Genomic DNA, 18,282 nt, shown 5'->3' with positions numbered 1-18,282 from the left:
ACATTTAATTTAGTTGTTGTTTTATGTTAGTTTGTCTAAAAAGAGATCATTTTGAGAGTAATTGGACTCTCCCTCTCTCTGACTGGAATGGGCTGACAGTGGTCATCTATAGATTGGCCACTGTCATTAATCTTAGTGTATTTCAACACTTTTTAACACTGTCATACAGGTATTTTTAGATGGTGTGAGTTTATGTATGTTGTGTTGCTTCAAACTGCCAACTGAGGGACAAATAAAAAATACCTTGATCATTGACTGTGGGTTTAAAATGGCAAATTGATGTAAAAGCAGAAAAACACTCAATTTATTGCTTAATGCATCTACAGTGTTGCATTTATTTATCATTTAGCTATAACCAAACAATTAACATCCATATTAGAAACCTAGCAGAACAAATGATGAGGAAAAACTTGAAATCAAAATTTTTGACTCAGTTTATCACTCTTTCATTTTCACAGTGGAAGATGTATTTTTCAGTTTGACACTGTAATTCTGTTATTTACATTATACTTATTTTTATCCAAAGTGACTAGAAATTGCTACAGGTATATATCAGAGGTAGCATGCCTCTGGAGCAATTAGGGGTTAAGTGTCTTGCTCAGAGACACATCGGTGGACGTGTCACAGTGGGAATCAAACCCGGGTTTCCCCACACCAATCTGTCTTATCTGCTGCGTCATCGGCACCCCTGTTATCCACATAATGAATAAATCTTCAAATCTCTTCTGAAGAATGAAATTAAGCTGTCTGTCTTTTTTTCTTACTAATACAATATTAACTCTCTCATTTTAAAATTGCCATACATTTGAACACATTTACATTTTTCTATCTAACTTGTTTTTTTTTTACAACTTTCACCCTTCAAACATTCAGGTTCCATCTCTGCATTTCTGACAGTATAACAAGTCAGTGGGGGCACAGACTTTGACCCTCTAAGTTCCCCTCTATGCTGGTGAAAGTCAAGAGTTTAAACACAACAGACAGTTTCATCTGTAGGTCCTTTAACTGCTGTCTGAGGTTTCTGACCCTAATATATCACGAATTTTAGTAGCTCCCGTGACTCGGCTGGGAGCTTTAGAAGTACATATCGTGCTTCATAAAGTGTGAGTATATTTGTCAGTGGGGCAGTAAACTATATAACAGTTGCTCAGATATCTATTATCCAATGTGGAATCTACAGTGAACAGGTGATTAGATTTATGTCTCCAGGTTTTTCGGGACAGGCACTTGTGCTGTCTCAAGGGTGGGGATGTATTTTTAAACCCTTTCTTTAAATGGCCTTGTTATAGTGTGTGTCCTGACAGATGAACTGAAGACAAGGCCAGGCTTGTAGCTTGACCTTCCCTTAAGTCAAGCGTTTGTTCCCCATACGTGGCAAGGAGGGGATCGTGTTATATGATGTGTAGTAGTTTGCATTCTTTCCTTGTTGAAAGATGACACTGAACTGGCAAAGATGGGGTGAGGGCATTAGAAGCTAAATACTGAGGACTTCACACCCTACAAAATAGGCCTATATATCCAATAAAAATGTGATACTTGATCTCTTGTGCTCCTGGGTGTGCCTATTTGGAAGAAATACAAATATAGCAGTCTCCTCAGCAATGTTCTCAGAGCTCAGCCATTTGTCACTGCGTCAAGTCTTACTGTGGAATAACCTTTGATATAAAACACTCACTTCCTCGGTGGTCTTAGTCTCCTGTTTGGCAAAAGGGCACTGTATTTTTACATCACTCAAATGGCCGTGCAGTTTTTCAGGTAAAATTCAAAAATAACAAATTGGTCTACTGATGCTTATATTAATATATCATAGTTCAAGATTTTTTTAAATCTTATCGTGTTTATTTACTGTATGACAAATCTTAGTGTATCAGCTTTCTGCAGCAGCAACTGTTAGCACTGAGCTGACATGTTTGATATCAGATAAATAGACAATTTTAAGATTATTAATAAATAAGAAGATAATCACTCACTTTTGTCTAACTTGACGCTTACAGTAATAGACATTATATGAAGTAGTAACTAGAATTACCACCCTGCAGTTGTATGTCTCCGCCAACCAGTCAAGTTGCAGTTTACATCTCTGTCCAGACATGTATGTAGTGAATACTTAGAAGGAAATGAATAAAATGTATAAAGTTACAGTCTAAATGGCTAAATAAAAAAGTTATCACTTTATTGATGATACTTATGTATGATTCCAGTGAATTTACACTGCTGAACTGAGTTATGGTGTTGAATTATGGCCATAAAAGGTGTTTTTCCAGAACATTATGATGTCACAGTGAAACTGACCTTTTGGGTAAAAAATGTCATCATTTTGTTGTATCCCATTAAACATCTGTGTGAATAATTACCACATCAGTTCTTGAGTTGTGTCCAAAAATGTTTTGTGTTTGTTAAAGTCATTTTGAGTCAAAAGTGTCACCAAGTCATTGTCCGACTGTGAAATACTGTGAAATCTGGTCACCAATTTTTGAGTTATGACCAAAAACATGTGTTGTGAGGTCACAATGAATTTTGACCACCAAATTCTAATCATTTCATCCCTGAGTCCCAGTGGAAGTTTGTGCCAAATTTGAAGAAATTCTCTCGAGGCGCTCCCGAGATATCACGTTCAAAATATAACGCTAAGGTATATAAAGTCATTAACTGATACAGATAACATTATCTGTCATGGTAGTTTTATACTACAATATAGATACACTGCCGGAGCATGAATTTTCCAGAACTTTTTGTAGATAAATAATCTGTTTGGAATTACTGTTTCAGCTAATAATTTAATTACTGAATATATAATATATGAAATCTAATCTAATTTAATCTGTAATGGCAGACACATTTATATCTTATCATGGTATATGTCAAGTTGCCCAACCTTGTGTGGAAGCCTTTGTATTCCTTCTTGCACATAAATTCATCTTGGTTCTTGGTCAGATAAATGTTTACCCCCATAAACATCTTTAAAGTGGAACCCTCAAACAGGATTTGAGATGTGCAACATATGTATGACTAAGTTTAATATAAGGCCAAAGAGTGAAACACCTGCACCTGCCAACCAGATTCCCTCTGTCAATTTTTATTACTTATCGTTTTTTTTTTTTTACTTTATCTTCTTAAAATGACTTATACTAGATGATTACTTCAACCTGCCCGTACAGAATTTGGCTTATGAAGTACACTTAGCTTTTAAGTCAAGCAAGATACCCCTAGACTTTGGGACGTAACAGTTGTAATTTCATTATTGGCAATTCAGTGAAAAGTAAAATGCTTCTTCAAATTGGCTAGCATCTATATTTTGAAAGGATTAATCGCGAATAAATTGATTCATGATGAATGTTAACCTAAAGTATAGTCACCTCAGCAGAGACCATCACTGCTTACGTAAGAGCTGTGTGTTGTGGTTTACTAATAGGTCTATTTCCATCACAGAACCACCACTTGACGTGGTGCAACATGTGTTTTGAAGCACATAAAAAAGCTGTAAGGTTACAAGAATGTCTGTAACATTATCACCCCAAGGCGAAGATTTGCAGTTATCGTAACCTAAAGAACTTTACGTGATAACTGGTAACAGTTGACAACCAGGTTATTTTGAATGATGAAGCTACATGGCTCAAATTTAAACACACTCAGTGTATTTCCAGTGCTAATATTAGCAATCAGGTTTATGTGTCCTAGAAAATTTTTGATGATGTCTGATTTCTGACACTGTAAGTGTTTTTAAAAGTGTCAATAATTGTCTTCAATTGTAGTTTTAGTAGAGAGTAGTGTACTAATTCATGTAATGTGTCATTTTGTTTTGGTTTTGTGAAGGCGCACTAAGTGGCAATAATAAAGGAATCACTGCATGTATTTGGTGAATTAATGGACCGAAATTTGTTTTTGCGATTGCACTGCAATATATTTTTCCAATAAATCATTGAGACACTGTCTGATTTGTGTAAAAATATTGTCACTTATTTAAGAGTATATCTTATATTTGAATGTTGTATATTATATATCATTTGAATTAAGAATTAAGTGAAACAAACAGCTCAAAGGCAAAAAAGTAATTCATTTGCTTCCAGATTTATTTCTTGTTACACACTTGACACATAACACAAAAATGTCATATTGTATGATTTCTTGCATTGTGTCTTGTCATGACTGCTGCTCATTCTTTAGCGTCCTTTCCCTTTAAATCAATACAAAAGAGACACAAGTTAGTGGCTTAAGAAGCTCAAGATGTCCTGTCAAGATTATAAGAATACTTAAATATAAAATAATATAAAAATATAAATATTAGAAAGTGTAATTGCTACTAAATAAAAACAAATTAGAAATATATATATACCCTGCCAATTTCACGGCTTTTGGCCCTCAGCTTGTTGACCTGAGACTCTGCGATATCAGCACGCTCGTGAGCTTCCTCCATCTCATGCTGCACCTTTCTGTACCTGGACAGGTGAGTGTTGGCCTGCTCCTCCTGGGAAGCACAAAGTTAAAGCAGTGATGTCTTGAACAATCTTACCACTTATATGAAATAATACACACAGTCATTAAATCCTGTCAGTCCTGAGGTGTTAGAAAAGGTGCTACTGGTGTAGTGCATAATTGTGTGGCTCGAGTATTTCACACTCACAGCTTCCTCAGACTGCCTCTTGTAGGATTTCACTTTCAGCTGCAGTTTGTCCACCAGATCCTGAAGTCGGGCAATATTCTTCTTGTCCTCCTCGGTCTACAGGCGGCATACAGTATAGCGGGTTTGAGACGAACACTAAAGCAAATACCATCCTCCCATCGTGTTTTAGGAATATCTTCCAAACCACTTGAGAGCACAAAGCACATTCGTTCAAACATCTTCTGAAGTGAAGCCACTTCAGAGAGAATGATAGGAGCAAGGACAACCAAATAGGCTACACATACTGAAGATTTGAATAAACGCACAACAGCAGAGAAAATCACATATTTTTATCTTTACCACTTGGCACAATGTTTTTGGTAGATAATTTAGTGCTGTAAAAACACTGCCATCAAGCTGCCTGTGAGAACTGAATGTGCATGAGTATAGGGTGGCTGTGGCTCAGCAGGTAGAGCAGAGGTCAAGGTTGCATGTCAAAGTGTCCTTGGGCAAGATACTGAACCCCAAATTACCCCTATGATGGCTGTTCCTTTGGCGTGTGAATGGGTAAAAGCGATGTAGTGTATAAGCGCTTTGAATGTTGGAAGGCCAGAGAGGCGCTATACAAATACAGAACATTTACATGTCAAAGTTTCTCTAACTTTGCAATTTTCATAGTGAAAACCTGTTAAACAGATCTATAAATGTGTGACAGTGGTCATACTGAAATAATCACATAACAGCATGTCTGTATTGCTGCATGTTTATTTTTAGCCAGCTATGCCACTTCAGCATGTCAAGCACTGTTGGAGCTTCATACAGACGATGGTGATTCATGCCCTCTAGGGGTCTGAAATATATTCTACAGTATTTCCAGTTTGTCTTCAGCAGCACACATTAAAGAATTGCTTCAGAAAAATATTATATGACAATTAGCATATGCTTCACTGCTTGATGGTGTATAATGTATGATTTATGTGTTGGTTCTCTGTACCTGGTAAGTCAGTTCCTTCACTCTTCGTTCATATTTACGGACGCCTTTCACAGCTTCAGCTCCACGTCTCTGCTCAGCCTCGACTTCAGACTCAAGCTCTCGGATCTTGACAATAAGAAGTGCAGATTTTATTTTATTTTTACTGAATGTATTTTAACAGATAAGTAATATATTCAAATATGATGAACAGGTTGCCTAAAAAGCAAGTAAAAAAAAACTTGACATTCAGTTTTAACGTTGCTTGAGGGTTATCACACTCATACCGGTGAAGAGTGTACAACTTGCAGCCTTTCAGATATCCAGTATATAAAAAGAGCGACAATCTCTACATGGTTCATTACAGATTCATTTCAAATCCATATTTTTAGAACACAGCGCCAAAACTGAAATTAATGTACCCTAGCCTCCAGTTTCTGGAGCTGCTTCTTGCCGCCCTTCATGGCCAGATTCTCAGCTTCATCAAGGCGATGCTGCAGGTCCTTCACTGTCACCTCCAGGTTCTTCTTCATCCTCTCCAAATGAGAACTGGTGTCCTGCTCCTTCTTCAGCTCTTCTGCCATCATGGCAGCCTGAACATGGAGCAATTGTAAAAAGGCCAACAAGTAGAATAATCAAGGGGAAAGGGGTAGATTATTACACAATAGTATTCAGCTGTAAATATAAAACAAAACAATTGTACTTTAAATTATAATGGGAATATAATGTCCATAAAGTCAATGTCATATTTTTTTTTGGGTTACGTTTCCCTGATATCACTTTAAGTTAACTGACTTTCAAAGATTAACAGAAGAAACAAGTTTAAAAGTTACTAACAAAAATGTACCTTTTATCTACCTGTGTTTCTGAAACATATAAATAAATAAACCTAAAACAATTCCACTAAAATGCCATTAGGGCTGTATGCATCACTTTCTTGAGAAAGTTGTAATAGAATAAATAATCAAGCTGCATTCACCATTGCTAGAATATACATATAGCTATAGTTTCCAGTATTGTTTAAATAAATCCCTAACTGTTTTGCTGTCTGAGATTGCTTTTCTATTTTATTATTATGATTATTAATATTATTATTATTAGACAAGTTGTATATTATACTAAGTCTGAGCTCTGATCTTGGACCTATGTTTAAATGAAGCGGTAAGCGCTTGCTAAAATACATAACAGCTCACATCAGTGATGGCCTTCTTGGCCTTTTCTTCAGCGTTTCTAGCTTCCTGGACAGAATCTTCCACTTCACCTTGGATCTGGACAAGGTCAGCTTCCAACTTCTTCTTGGTGTTGATGAGGCTGGTATTCTGTTTTTAAAGAAGCAAAAATGAATTTGCATGTGTTGAATTACAGAAGAACAAAGTTTATATTCTTGTTTATCAGCCTTTGAGCTGATACCTGAGAATGCAGCAGCCCCACACGCTCGCTGGCATCAACCAGCTCCTGTTCAGCCACTTTGCGACCTCTCTCCGTCTGCTCCAGTGCGACTCTCAGCTCCTCGATCTCAGCCAGTATCAGGTTGTTCCTGCGCTCCACTATAGCAACCTGCTCCCTCATGTCTTCCTGACCTCTAATGGCTTCATCAAGGTGCAGCTGGGCATCCTGAATTCAAGAAAATACAAATTCCATTTGGAATGTTTGAGCCATGTATATGTTTTTTTGTATATATTTATGTATTTCTATACCCGACCTTAAGCTGTCCCTGCACGTTCCTCAGCTGTTTCTGGGCTTCAGCTGCCTGGCGGTTGGCATGGCTCAGCTGAACCTCCATCTCATTGAGGTCTCCCTCCATCTTCTTCTTGACTCTCAGGGCATCGTTCCTACTCCTGATCTCAGCATCCAAAGTGCTCTGCATGGTCTCAATCACTCTCTGGCTGTTCCTCTTGATCTGGTCAATCTCCTCATCCTTCTCTGCAATCTTTCTGTCAATTTCATTTTTGACCTGGGTCAGCTCCAGCTGGACACGGAGGATCTTTGATTCCTCATGCTCCAGTGTAGCCTACAAAATGAAAATGTAAGAAGTATACTGACGGCTGCAGTTTTTGGATTAAGATCAAGAGTTCCTCGTTGGAATTGTTCTTAGCAAATAAGTCATTTTAAATACCTCCGCCTCCTCTAGGGCAGTCTGGATTTCTGCTTTCTCATTCTCTACCGTCTTCTTACACTTTTCCAGTTCGTGAATTGTCTTTACTGATTCACCAATATGTTCAGTCAAATCAGTGACTTCCTCTGTTGAGAAAAAAAATAAATCACATTAACACATTAATATTTTGTGTTAACAAAGTTTAGTAACTTTATAAAATTATAAAATAAAATTCTCTATCTCATTTTCACTAATAAGTTCAGGTCTGCCACTAAAGCCCAAACTTTAATATTTGGTCATGTTTAAAAAAAATAAACAATTAGACATGAATTTCCCATACTCTGTAAGTTATTGTTTTTCCTCAATCTGGAATGTGTCACATATTTGGAAAAAGAATGTAGTGTCCACAATTATACACAGGATTTATTGTCTTACGTTGCAGGTTCTTGTTCTCCCTCTTCAGGGTCTCCAGCTGGTCCAGAGCTTCCTCATATGAATTTTTCAGCTTGAACATCTCAGTGCTGAGAGAACGAGCTTCTTTTAGAGATCCCTCCAGCTCTGCCTGGCTTTCCTCATGCTTCTGCTTCCACTCTGCAAGAACCTGAGCATGTAAGAAACAAATTAGTATTTTCTGTCGCCTCTCGTTAACCAGCAGTAACAGTATATTACAAAAACATCAAACCTTATCAAAGTTCCTTTGCTTCTTGTCGAGGTTAGCAGCAAGAGCATTAGCTCTTTCAACATCGATCATCATGTCTTCCACTTCACCCAGGAGTCTCTGTTTTGTCTTTTCCAGAGAGGCACATTTTGCATTCACAGCCTCGATGGATTCCTCTGCATCCTGAAGACGCTGGGCAAGTTTTTTCCTGTTAAGACATATGAAATTAGTTGCTTTACAGAATCAATGCATGCGGAAACAATGGGATTTCAGAACTGTTCATTACTTGGCTTCCTCCAGCTCCTCAGTGCGCTGAATGGCATCAGTCTCATATTTGGCTCTCCACTGAGCCACCTCGCTGTTGGCCTTGGACAGGGCCCGCTGCAGCTCAGACTTGGCCTCCTGCTCCTCCTCATACTGCTCTCTGAGCAGGTCACAGTCATGACGAGCTGATTGAACAGCATGAGCCAGGGCGTTCTTGGCCTAATAATGACGTAATACATAATGTGGCAAATCAAATTTCTTATTATTAAAAAATACATTAGATCATCTGTTGCTATGTTAAACAAAAGTATACTGCAGTACCTTAACTTCTTCCTCAAGGTGCCTCTTGAGCTCCTCAATTTGGTGAATAAAAGCCTGCTTTCCCCTTGTAAGCTGTGAAACAAGGGATTCCTTTTCCTCCAACTGACGCCCAAATTCCCCTGAGAAAAATGTATTATCATTGGTTAGTGATCTGTGCTACCTTACACTTTGCACTGTTTTCTGAAACATTGCAGGTTCAGATTGTTTTAACTCTCATCCCAAATGTTATGCTCACCATTTTCAGTCACCAGTCTTGATCTTTGAACATTTATTTCATTTAACTGACGCACATGTTCTTCATTCTTGGTCTTTAATTCACTTAGCTGATCCTCAAGAGAACGGCACATTTTCTCCAGGCTTCCCTACGGACACAAATCAACACGATGTAAAGTCCACTGTAGTCATAAGGCTTCTGTAGTTAATAAAACATGAATTGAGGTAATTATGGTTCTATAAATAAAAGAAACATTTGTAAATTGTACTTTTGATTTAGCAATAGCCTCCATATTGCTTGTGAGGTCATCGATCTCCATCTTATATTCCATTTTCTCTTTCTCCAGTTTCTGTTTGACTCTCTGGAGGTTATCAATCTGTTCTCCCAGCTCTGCCACGCTGTCAGCCTGCTTCTTGCGGAGAGCTGCAGCGGTGGCCTCGTGCTGCAGGGTGGACTCTTCCAGATCCCGACGCAGCTTCTGAAACTCAGCCTCGCGCTTCTTGTTCATCTCAATCTGAACAGATGTTGCTCCACCAGCTTCTTCAAGCCTCTCGCTGATCTCCTCAAGTTCCCTGGAGAGATCGGACCTCTGCTTCTCCACCTTGGCCCGAGCAGCACGCTCAGCCTCAATCTCTTCCTCCAGTTCCTCAATACGGGCCTGTGATGCAAAAACTTATTTATCTCAGGTCAGTTGTTTAGTTATAGTAGGTTTGAATTGGCTTGTAAGTCATGATAATACAAAGGAAATCAACTTAAAGGACATTTCAAAATGGATTTAAACCACTTTTTTCTTAGAGTTGAATTCTTTGTCAGAGTAGAAAGGCCCATGAAATAGCAGTTAAACAGGAGCCAATACCGATTAGCTTATTAGCATGATTATGATATGTTTGAAGAAGAAGTGTTATGGTTTTTCAAATGCCTTAATTATAAAGATGTAAGTGAACCAAAAAGGTCAACCTAAATGGGTATAATTTTAGTGAGTGTTAAATAGCTCCTGAATTTCATTTCGTCCATCCATCTGTAAACATGCATCTTTGACACACAATCACAAACACTCAAAGCAATTCCCCTCCACAAAGCCCAAACACATATTTAGACATTACCTGCAGTTCCTTGATCTTCTTCTGAAGTTGAAGACCAAGTGCCTGTTCATCTTCTATCTTGCTGAAAAGCTGGCTCATCTCAAAGTCCCTCCTTTGTTAGCAAATAAAATGAAAAATGTACTTTGTCATTTTAGAAATTGTGGAGGTCATAAATTAAGTATTAAGTTATCATTCTTACACACTTCTTTATTTTCTCATCAGACTGCTGCTTGTCATTCTCTAAATCCATGATGGATTCATGGGCCAGTTTCAGGTCTCCTTCAAGCTTTCTTTTTGATCTCTCAAGGTCCATACGAATCTTCCTCTCTTGCTCCAAGGAGCCTTCAATCTAGTGCATTCACATATAGTGTAATGAGTACCAGTGGAAATACAGAAAAACGTTTGCTGTTTCAAACAAATACACAGCCTCTCACATCGTCCACTTGCTGCTCCAGCTTGATCTTGGCTTTCGTCAGAGTGTTGACTTTGTCTTCCTCTGCCTGCAGATCATCAAGGGTCTGCTGATGGGCCTCTTGGAGGGCTTTCTTCTCTTTGGTCAGCTTGACAATGGTCTCATCTTGAGATGTCATTTCCTCAACCAGGTTTTTAACCTGTATTTGCAATATTGTGAGAATAACTTTTAATATTCAGCAAGAGCAGACTTTAAGGCCTTATGGAAGAAATACCAACCTTGTTCTCAGTGGCATGTTTCTCCTTTTCCACTTTGGCCAGGGTTAGCTCCAAGTCATCAATGTCTTTCTTCAACTCAGAGCACTCGTCCTCCAGCTTCCTCTTCTTTGCGGTCAGCTCACCATTGACCTCTTCCTCATCCTCCAGTCTCTCAGCCGTCTCTTTGAGTTTGGCCTCAAGCTGGATTTTTGCTTTAATGAGCCCCTCACACCTTTCCTCTGCATCACTGAGGTTTTCACCTTCCTAGATTTGCAATGACATACAATTAAAATAATTAGTAACTTGTCAAAACCAGGATCATTAAAGTAGCAGATTACTAGTTCTATTTAACGTACAGACTGAATTTGTAGCTGCAAGTCATTCTTCTCCTGGAGCAGAGAAACCATCTTCTCCTCCAGTTCTTTCTTCTTGGCCAGAGCCTTTGCTAGCTCCTCTTTGGTCTTTGCAAAGTCCTCTTTCATTTGGGCCATTTCTTTTTCAGTCTCTGCACTCTTCAGAAGAGGCTTAATCTTGAAGTACAGCTTCATCCATGGCCAGGTTTTAACATTCATGAATGAGCGAATGTTGTACTGAATAGAATATATTGACTCCCTGGTGACCCAAAGAAACAAGTCAGATTTTTTGTAGAAAACACACACCATTATTTAAAACAATGGGACAGTTAGGTGATACTGTGCCTTATTGTTGCCTCCCTTACATCCCTTTTTGTGTGTAGAAATTAAATCTTAACAGCATAACAACTCTTTACAGAAATATTTCCAAAGTATGAAAGAGAGCCTGGGTTTATGTGATCAAGAACTCCAGTTAAGTAGAGATTTACAGTAGTTATGTAGTCTCAACCTACTGTTCTCAAAAGAATATATTGCCAGAGCCTGAAACATGACCACCATGGAAAACACTGTCAGCCTACAACACATTAATAAAGATGACAGTATTTTTTGTGAAGTTCCTGATATTACACAGCTTTACACACAACTGTGAGGTTAACTCAAGGTTCAGAATCCAACAATCTGTTATCCAGCAACTGCTCCTTGTCCCTGGTAGGCCACGCACACACTGACACGACCCCCTTTCTTAATAATAAGAAATAAGACCAACATTTATATAATCTATTGTCTGCAAAGCTAGAGAAGCAGACACTATATCTCCTCATTTACATTTATTCTTTATATGTATTTAGATATTTAGTGTGTGTGTGTGTGTGTGTGTGTGTGTGTGTGTGTGTTTCAATGCTTTGGGCTTTAAGTGTCATTTGTACCTTGCAAAATATTAAGCCCACCTTCTCTGCATCATTTTGACAAATTCTCGTCTCATCAGGTAACCTCTGCAGAGAGCCTGAGTCATTGTGACCAGCTCAACCAGTTTCTCATCCCTCATCTCCTCAAGCATACCCAGAAGGCCAGCCTTGAAGAATACCTGATGATAGATGTAATAACATTGGCTCAACCAAAAATGTTTTTAGTTTCAAGCTACATAGATGATTGTAATTACATTTGTTCATTTACCTTTGTATGGCCAAATCTGTACTGTGATTTGTCCACGCTTATTGATTCCAGTAGTTTCTCTGAGGCCTTCTTGTTGTCAATAAACTGTCCCTCAGGGATGACACTAGCATTCAATACTTTGTATCTGAAATTATTTATTTCAATCAGATCGACAGAACAGAATCAACATATGTGGACTAAGAGATACGAAATAGCTACTGTACCTCTGCTTGAAGTCACCATAAAGGATTCTGCTGGGGAAACCTTTCCTGCAGATTCTGATACCTTCCAGCACACCGTTACACCTCAGCTGGTGGATGACCAGGAAGTTCTCCATGAGACCTTAAACAATAACAAGGAAAACACAGTATGATAGACATGAAGCACTTGCGCGGGTCAGTGATGCTGTAGAGGTGTGTCATTTGCAGACATTGCGCTGCTTTGAAATAGCTATGTCCCATTGCTAACTATGGGACAGAAAGTAGATAAATGCGAGTGAGTTTAGGATTTATGAAGTGATTAAATAAAAAACAATGACATAAATCTAAATTGTTCTGAGCAATAGAGACTTCTGTCAGCCACAGACAAAACTGTTTTGCGACCTACCTGGTGTTTTCGATTCATTGGGAATCAGACAGCGCACAAAGTGTGGGTGAGTGCTCCTCAGGTTGGTCATCAGCTTGCCCAGGTTTTCCTGTTGATGGACAAAACTTTTATCATTTATATTTTCCCGCAAATTTTGACACTGACTACATATTTCAGAACGTTTAGATAATATACCCCAACAGCACAAAGTATACAAATGCTGGCAAAAGCATATATTTCAAAACAAAAAAATAATAAAAAATAATGATTGTTTTACCAATAATCTGAGCAAGAAATGGGTCATTTTGCTTGCTTCACCCACAGTTTGCTTTACCAGGAGACTGAACCCGGACCACCAAAGTTGAAGGTCTTCCTAATCAAGAAACCACCTTGATCTGGAGCAATGTGCATTCAGGTAACAAACCTGGCCTGCTACAAGAAGAACTTTTTCACTGATAAACTACATGCATGCTTCTTGTGTAAAGCTTTGTGTTAGGATCTCCTATAATAAACAATCCCCTGTACGGTGGACACAAAGTCATTCATGTGAGTATTTAAAAGTGAAAATAAGAATTACCCTGAAGAGAGCCGATACTGTCTGGAAGGAGCCACCCTTCTTCTTGCCAGCCTTCTTTCCACCTTTGCCATCTGAAAAAAGCATTTAAAATGATATCTTCATTTTGCAATTTGGTAGAAATCACTTCCATGTATGATGGTTTTGATGTTGCTGAATGTACTTTTTATAGTTTCATCCTAAATTGTTTGGGGTGTCTTTGTATAAACCCCCTCAGCATCCCTTATCCTCCCTTAAAAAAATCTAAACTAGGAAATAAAAACTGATGATGTGGCTGAAACCATCATATGATACCTACCTTCTGTTGAGGCATGTGATGCATAGAGGTGAGCCAACAGTTTGACTGAAGACTTCTGGTAGAGCTGAACCACTGAGTCATTCAGGGGGTCTTTGTTCTTATCCAGCCAGCCAACGACATTGTAATCAACAGTGCCAGCATAGTGCACCAGGGCAAAATGGGCCTCAGCTTTGCCTTTGGCAGGTTTGGGTTTCTGGAAGGGGGCACTTTTACCAAGATGCTGGTCATACAGTTTGTTCTTGAAGGTGATGTCTGTAGCCTTGGGGAACATGCACTCCTCTTCAAGGATGGAGAAGATGCCCATTGGCTGTTAACAATAAAACAAATAACACAAAATAAAAATCCTGTACTGTCACACTATGGTACTTATTTCATCATTGTTTCTCCTGTAGTACCTTCTCTATAAGCTCAATACAGGCAGCCAAGTCCATGCCAAAGTCAATGAACTCCCATTCAATTCCCTCTTTCTTGTACTCTTCTTGCTCCAGGACAAACATGTGGTGGTTGAAAAACTGTTGCAGTTTTTCATTGGTGAAGTTGATGCACAGCTGCTCCAAGCTGTTGTACTTGAGATAACAAAAAAAGACAGTGTCAAACTTTCAGTGTGCTGGTCTACTCTGTAAAACTTAACAAGTGCAATGTGCTGTTTACGTACATCAAAGATTTCAAACCCTGCAATGTCTAAGACACCGATGAAAAAGTTTCTGGGCTGCTTGGTATCCAGCATCTCATTGATTCTGACGACCATCCACAAGAACATTTTCTCATAGACAGACTTGGAGAGAGCCATGACGGAATTATGCACCTAAAGATTGAAAGAGTTGGAGTTCCAGTTATCCTGAACAATTAGTATTTTTCATATAAACGGACATTTTCATAAACTAATATTTTTATGTTAATTACCTGTGGCACAGTTTGACCTTTGACCACCATTTCGTTGCCAACCTTGACTCTTGGGTAACATACTGCCTTGAGCATATCAGCAGAGTTCAGGCCCATTAGGTAGGCGATTTTATCAGCCTCTGAAAATCAGAACAGAAACCACAAAGATTACCCACATCACTAAATGATACTAATAAGTTACGTTAGTGATTGGTGATGGCATGTAAATCTACTGTATTTTTCCCACAATCGATCCGTTCATCACGTGCTGCTTATTTGGATGCAGGTCACTGGGATAGCAGACTCGGCAGAGTAGTTCTCCTTAGCCAAATCCTCCAGCTCCTCCTGGGAAATCCTGAGGCACTCCCAAGCCAGATGGGATCCAGCATTTTCTGGGTCTGTCCCAGGGTCTCGTCCCAGTTGAATGTGCCAAGGATACATTCCTTGGAAAGCATCTGGGAGGCATCTTTATCAGATCCCCAAACCACCTCAACTGGCTCCTTTTCAGTGTAAAGGGCCAGCAGGTCTACTCTGAGCTTCCTCCATGTATCTGGACTCCTTAGTGATGTTAGTGATGATGAATATGTTGCACAATAAAGAAATGTTACTCTAGCATTTACCCTCAGTGCCATCCGGCTCAGCCTGCTCTTCCCGTTGTTTCTGCTTGAACTTCATGTTTCCATGATGCATCACAGCTCCAGTCAGCTTGTAAATGCTCATCTTTTCTTCTGCAGTGAATCCGAGGATGTCAATGGCAGTCTGCAGAATGAATCATCAACACCACAGATTTATTGTAACATGTTGCTCTTCGGTTGTTTACAAAATTTTTGTCTTTCAGTAAAGGATTCTCATCACAGAGGTTTATTGTGTGTTATCAGTTGCTCCAGCAAGACAAAGTAAGATGATGCCATCTGAGGAACCTTTACAATATGTACCATATTCAATCAACTCAAAGTTGTTTTGGATTTTGCAGCGTGTGCTTACATCGGTGGCAATGAATTCTTCAACGTCATCGATACTCTTGACAGTGATTTCACCGTGACTAATCATGGGAAAGTCATATGGGTTGGTGGTGATGAGGAGGCCATCTGAAATATATTAATTGTATTTCATTACACAGACTCAGATGAAGCATGTCTTTATGCTATAAAATGATGTATGGCTAAATTGGTTCCCTCACCTATCAGCTCAGGTTTGTGGCCTGTTGCGAGCTGATAGAAGATGTGGTAGCTCCTCTCAGCAGACAGCTGGAACGTCACTCGAGACTTCTCCAGCAGATCTATAAAACAAGGCAATTAGCTTGTTTATAGTTTGTCTTTTAATCAAACCTACTAGATAATGATAGGCTGGACACTTACATGTTTCAATATCAGCTGAAGCCAACTTTCCCGTTGATCCAAAATGGATTCTGATGAATTTACCCTACAGAAGAATGCAGTTGTCAGTGTGGGCATCATTCTTCTAGTTTCACATGCCTTATACTTGGTAGTAAATGTTATTTGAATCCTACTGCAGGTCTTTCAACTTGCACTACACAGAGAATGCAGCAGAAACAGTTAAATGATTAATTAATAATTAGTACTATACAAAAAACCAGCATACATCAAAAATGTGATATTACATTCCTATATACACTATAGTGTAAAGACAAACAAAACGAGAGCTAGAAGACTAGAATACCATCTTAAAAACAGACACTATTTTAAAGCAACAGGATTTTGTAAACCAAAGCTTACAAAGCGAGATGAGTTGTCATTCCTCACAGTTTTGGCATTGCCGTAAGCCTCCAGCAGGGGATTGGCTGCAATGATTTGATCTTCCAGCGACCCCTTAAAACAATGTTACATGATGTGTTTGTATTTACATATACACATAGATATATATTATATATTTAGACATTATTTAGCAGATTTTTCTAGGAACTGACTCAGACCCCTTGAAAAACATTAATTTTGTCAATGTGACAGTACTCTTTCACTCTTTCTTTTCACTTTACATTTCATATTAATATTGTTCAACTTCTCTTACCTGCATCTTGCTAGAAACCTGTTCTGATTTCTTTCCTCCAGACACTGCGATTGTCGCAAAGTACTGGATGACACGTTTGGTGTTGACAGTCTTTCCTGCACCAGATTCTCCACTAGAATGCAGAAAATTATATGTCACGTGTGTTGGTGTAAGTCAGACATAATACAGTACAGAAATAATCAGTTATATCAATCCACATTAGCTCCCTTTAGCATTGACTTACGTAATCAGGATTGACTGATTCTCACGATCTGTTGAGAGAATGACAATTGATTACACGCATTGTATTATTGCATTAATTGATCTTAAATAGTATTATTATATTTATTTATTACAACACTCACCAGCATGGCACGATAAAGTGCATATTTACCAGTGACAACAAACCGTTGTGGAAGATATTAAAACCATGGATAATTTTAAAAGGCTCGCTCCTCTTAAATTCAGGACAGAAACAAACTGATTGATACCTTGGAGCATGAACTGATAGGCATTGTCAGAGATGGAGAAGATGTGGGGTGGAGCCTCAATCCTCTTTTTGCCTCTATATCCTGTGACAACTGCGGAGTCATACACTGGGAGCCACTTGTAGGGGTTCACAGTGACACAGAACAGCCCTGAGTAGGTCTGTTTTAAGAAGAGAACATATATATTAGATGTGACTGTCATACTTGCAATATGTGAGTTTTACTTAATGTTTAAACTGGTCTTACGTAGATCATCCATGCTGCATAGCGCTCTTTGAGGTTATACAGCACAGAAGGTTCACTGAGGTGGGTCATCATGGCCATGTCCTCAATCTTATCGTACTTTGGAGGGTTCATTGGGAAGATGTCGTCTTCTTTTACAGTGAGGGTCTGTACGAAAACAGTGAAGAATTAGTTCTAAGAATGTGCAGCAGCATTATGAAATAAAGTGTGAGGATATGTAGTCATTACATTTACCTGTGTGTTTGTATTATGTGAAAATAAGTGTCTACATACCTTCCCTCCCTTAATTTCAACTGTGGCTTTGCCACCCTCCTTCTTCACTAGTTTTCCCTTCACATACATCTGAGTGGGCTCCACCACAAAATAAGCTGTTTTGGCATCAAAGGGAGTGTTTTGAGCCTCTATTCTCTCCCTTTCAGATTTCCTGAGGTAAATGGCCGCTGGGCCAAAACACTCCATTTCTGCGTCTGTACTCATGGCTCCTCTGTAAAAATAAATTAAGTATAAATGAAATGATGAAATTGTGTCTTTAAAAAAGATATTTTAAGATTATATTCAAAAAAATTATAATTAGTATCTTTTTTTCAGTCAAGTCACTAGTTGCATGGATGTCATTTACCTTTTTGCTGCCAAGTGATGCAGTTGTTTTGTGGGAACTGAAAAAAGTGAAAGTCATTAGAAAAAGAAAAAACATGCAAAAGCTTTCACTTGATCACTTTTTCATCAAACTTTTGCAATCTCGCAAAACAACAATTAATTAATTAAAAAAGCATTTACTACTGTAAAAAGTGTGTTAGAAGACTCACCTGCGATGGCAGCCTGTCAGT

The 18,282-nt window shown here is 38.7% G+C and overlaps 1 protein-coding gene across 1 annotated transcript; it reads right to left on the bottom strand.

The window, feature by feature from the left end:
* Positions 1 to 4,119: 4,119 nt before the first annotated feature.
* Positions 4,120 to 17,932, bottom strand: LOC123986948 (myosin heavy chain, fast skeletal muscle-like). Its single transcript, XM_046075398.1, has 39 exons — positions 17,729 to 17,932; positions 17,459 to 17,602; positions 17,216 to 17,372; positions 16,969 to 16,996; positions 16,746 to 16,857; positions 16,454 to 16,546; positions 16,076 to 16,139; positions 15,898 to 15,996; positions 15,702 to 15,805; positions 15,338 to 15,476; positions 14,739 to 14,857; positions 14,491 to 14,640; positions 14,231 to 14,401; positions 13,836 to 14,142; positions 13,541 to 13,611; positions 12,985 to 13,072; positions 12,603 to 12,720; positions 12,400 to 12,523; positions 12,174 to 12,310; positions 11,230 to 11,485; positions 10,895 to 11,137; positions 10,639 to 10,815; positions 10,408 to 10,553; positions 10,226 to 10,316; positions 9,391 to 9,780; positions 9,144 to 9,270; positions 8,909 to 9,027; positions 8,610 to 8,806; positions 8,348 to 8,531; positions 8,101 to 8,266; positions 7,687 to 7,811; positions 7,273 to 7,581; positions 6,981 to 7,184; positions 6,764 to 6,889; positions 5,993 to 6,163; positions 5,595 to 5,699; positions 4,622 to 4,717; positions 4,334 to 4,465; positions 4,120 to 4,174 (listed from the first exon to the last, which is right to left on the bottom strand). Exons 1-39 carry the CDS (start codon positions 17,930 to 17,932, stop codon positions 4,154 to 4,156), a joined length of 5,814 nt encoding a protein of 1,937 aa, XP_045931354.1. The 3' UTR covers positions 4,120 to 4,153.
* Positions 17,933 to 18,282: the final 350 nt, after the last annotated feature.

Source organism: Micropterus dolomieu, linkage group LG18 (assembly GCF_021292245.1).
Source record: "Micropterus dolomieu isolate WLL.071019.BEF.003 ecotype Adirondacks linkage group LG18, ASM2129224v1, whole genome shotgun sequence".
NCBI lineage: Eukaryota > Metazoa > Chordata > Actinopteri > Centrarchiformes > Centrarchidae > Micropterus > Micropterus dolomieu.
The sequence above is the reverse complement of the archived record's forward strand: the minus strand, read 5'-3'. Positions and strand labels throughout refer to the sequence as shown.

What these genes read in the sequence shown, in the direction of transcription:
- LOC123986948 (XM_046075398.1), bottom strand. Translation starts at nt 17,932, where the DNA reads ATGAGTACAGACGCAGAAATGGAGTGTTTTGGCCCAGCGGCCATTTAC. An exon ending in ATCACATGCCTCAACAGAAG is followed by an intron (nt 13,612 to 13,835) that starts GTAGGTATCATA and finishes TGCTTTTTTCAG; the next exon opens with ATGGCAAAGGTGGAAAGAAG. An exon ending in AACATGCCACTGAGAACAAG is followed by an intron (nt 10,816 to 10,894) that starts GTTGGTATTTCT and finishes TTGCAAATACAG; the next exon opens with GTTAAAAACCTGGTTGAGGA.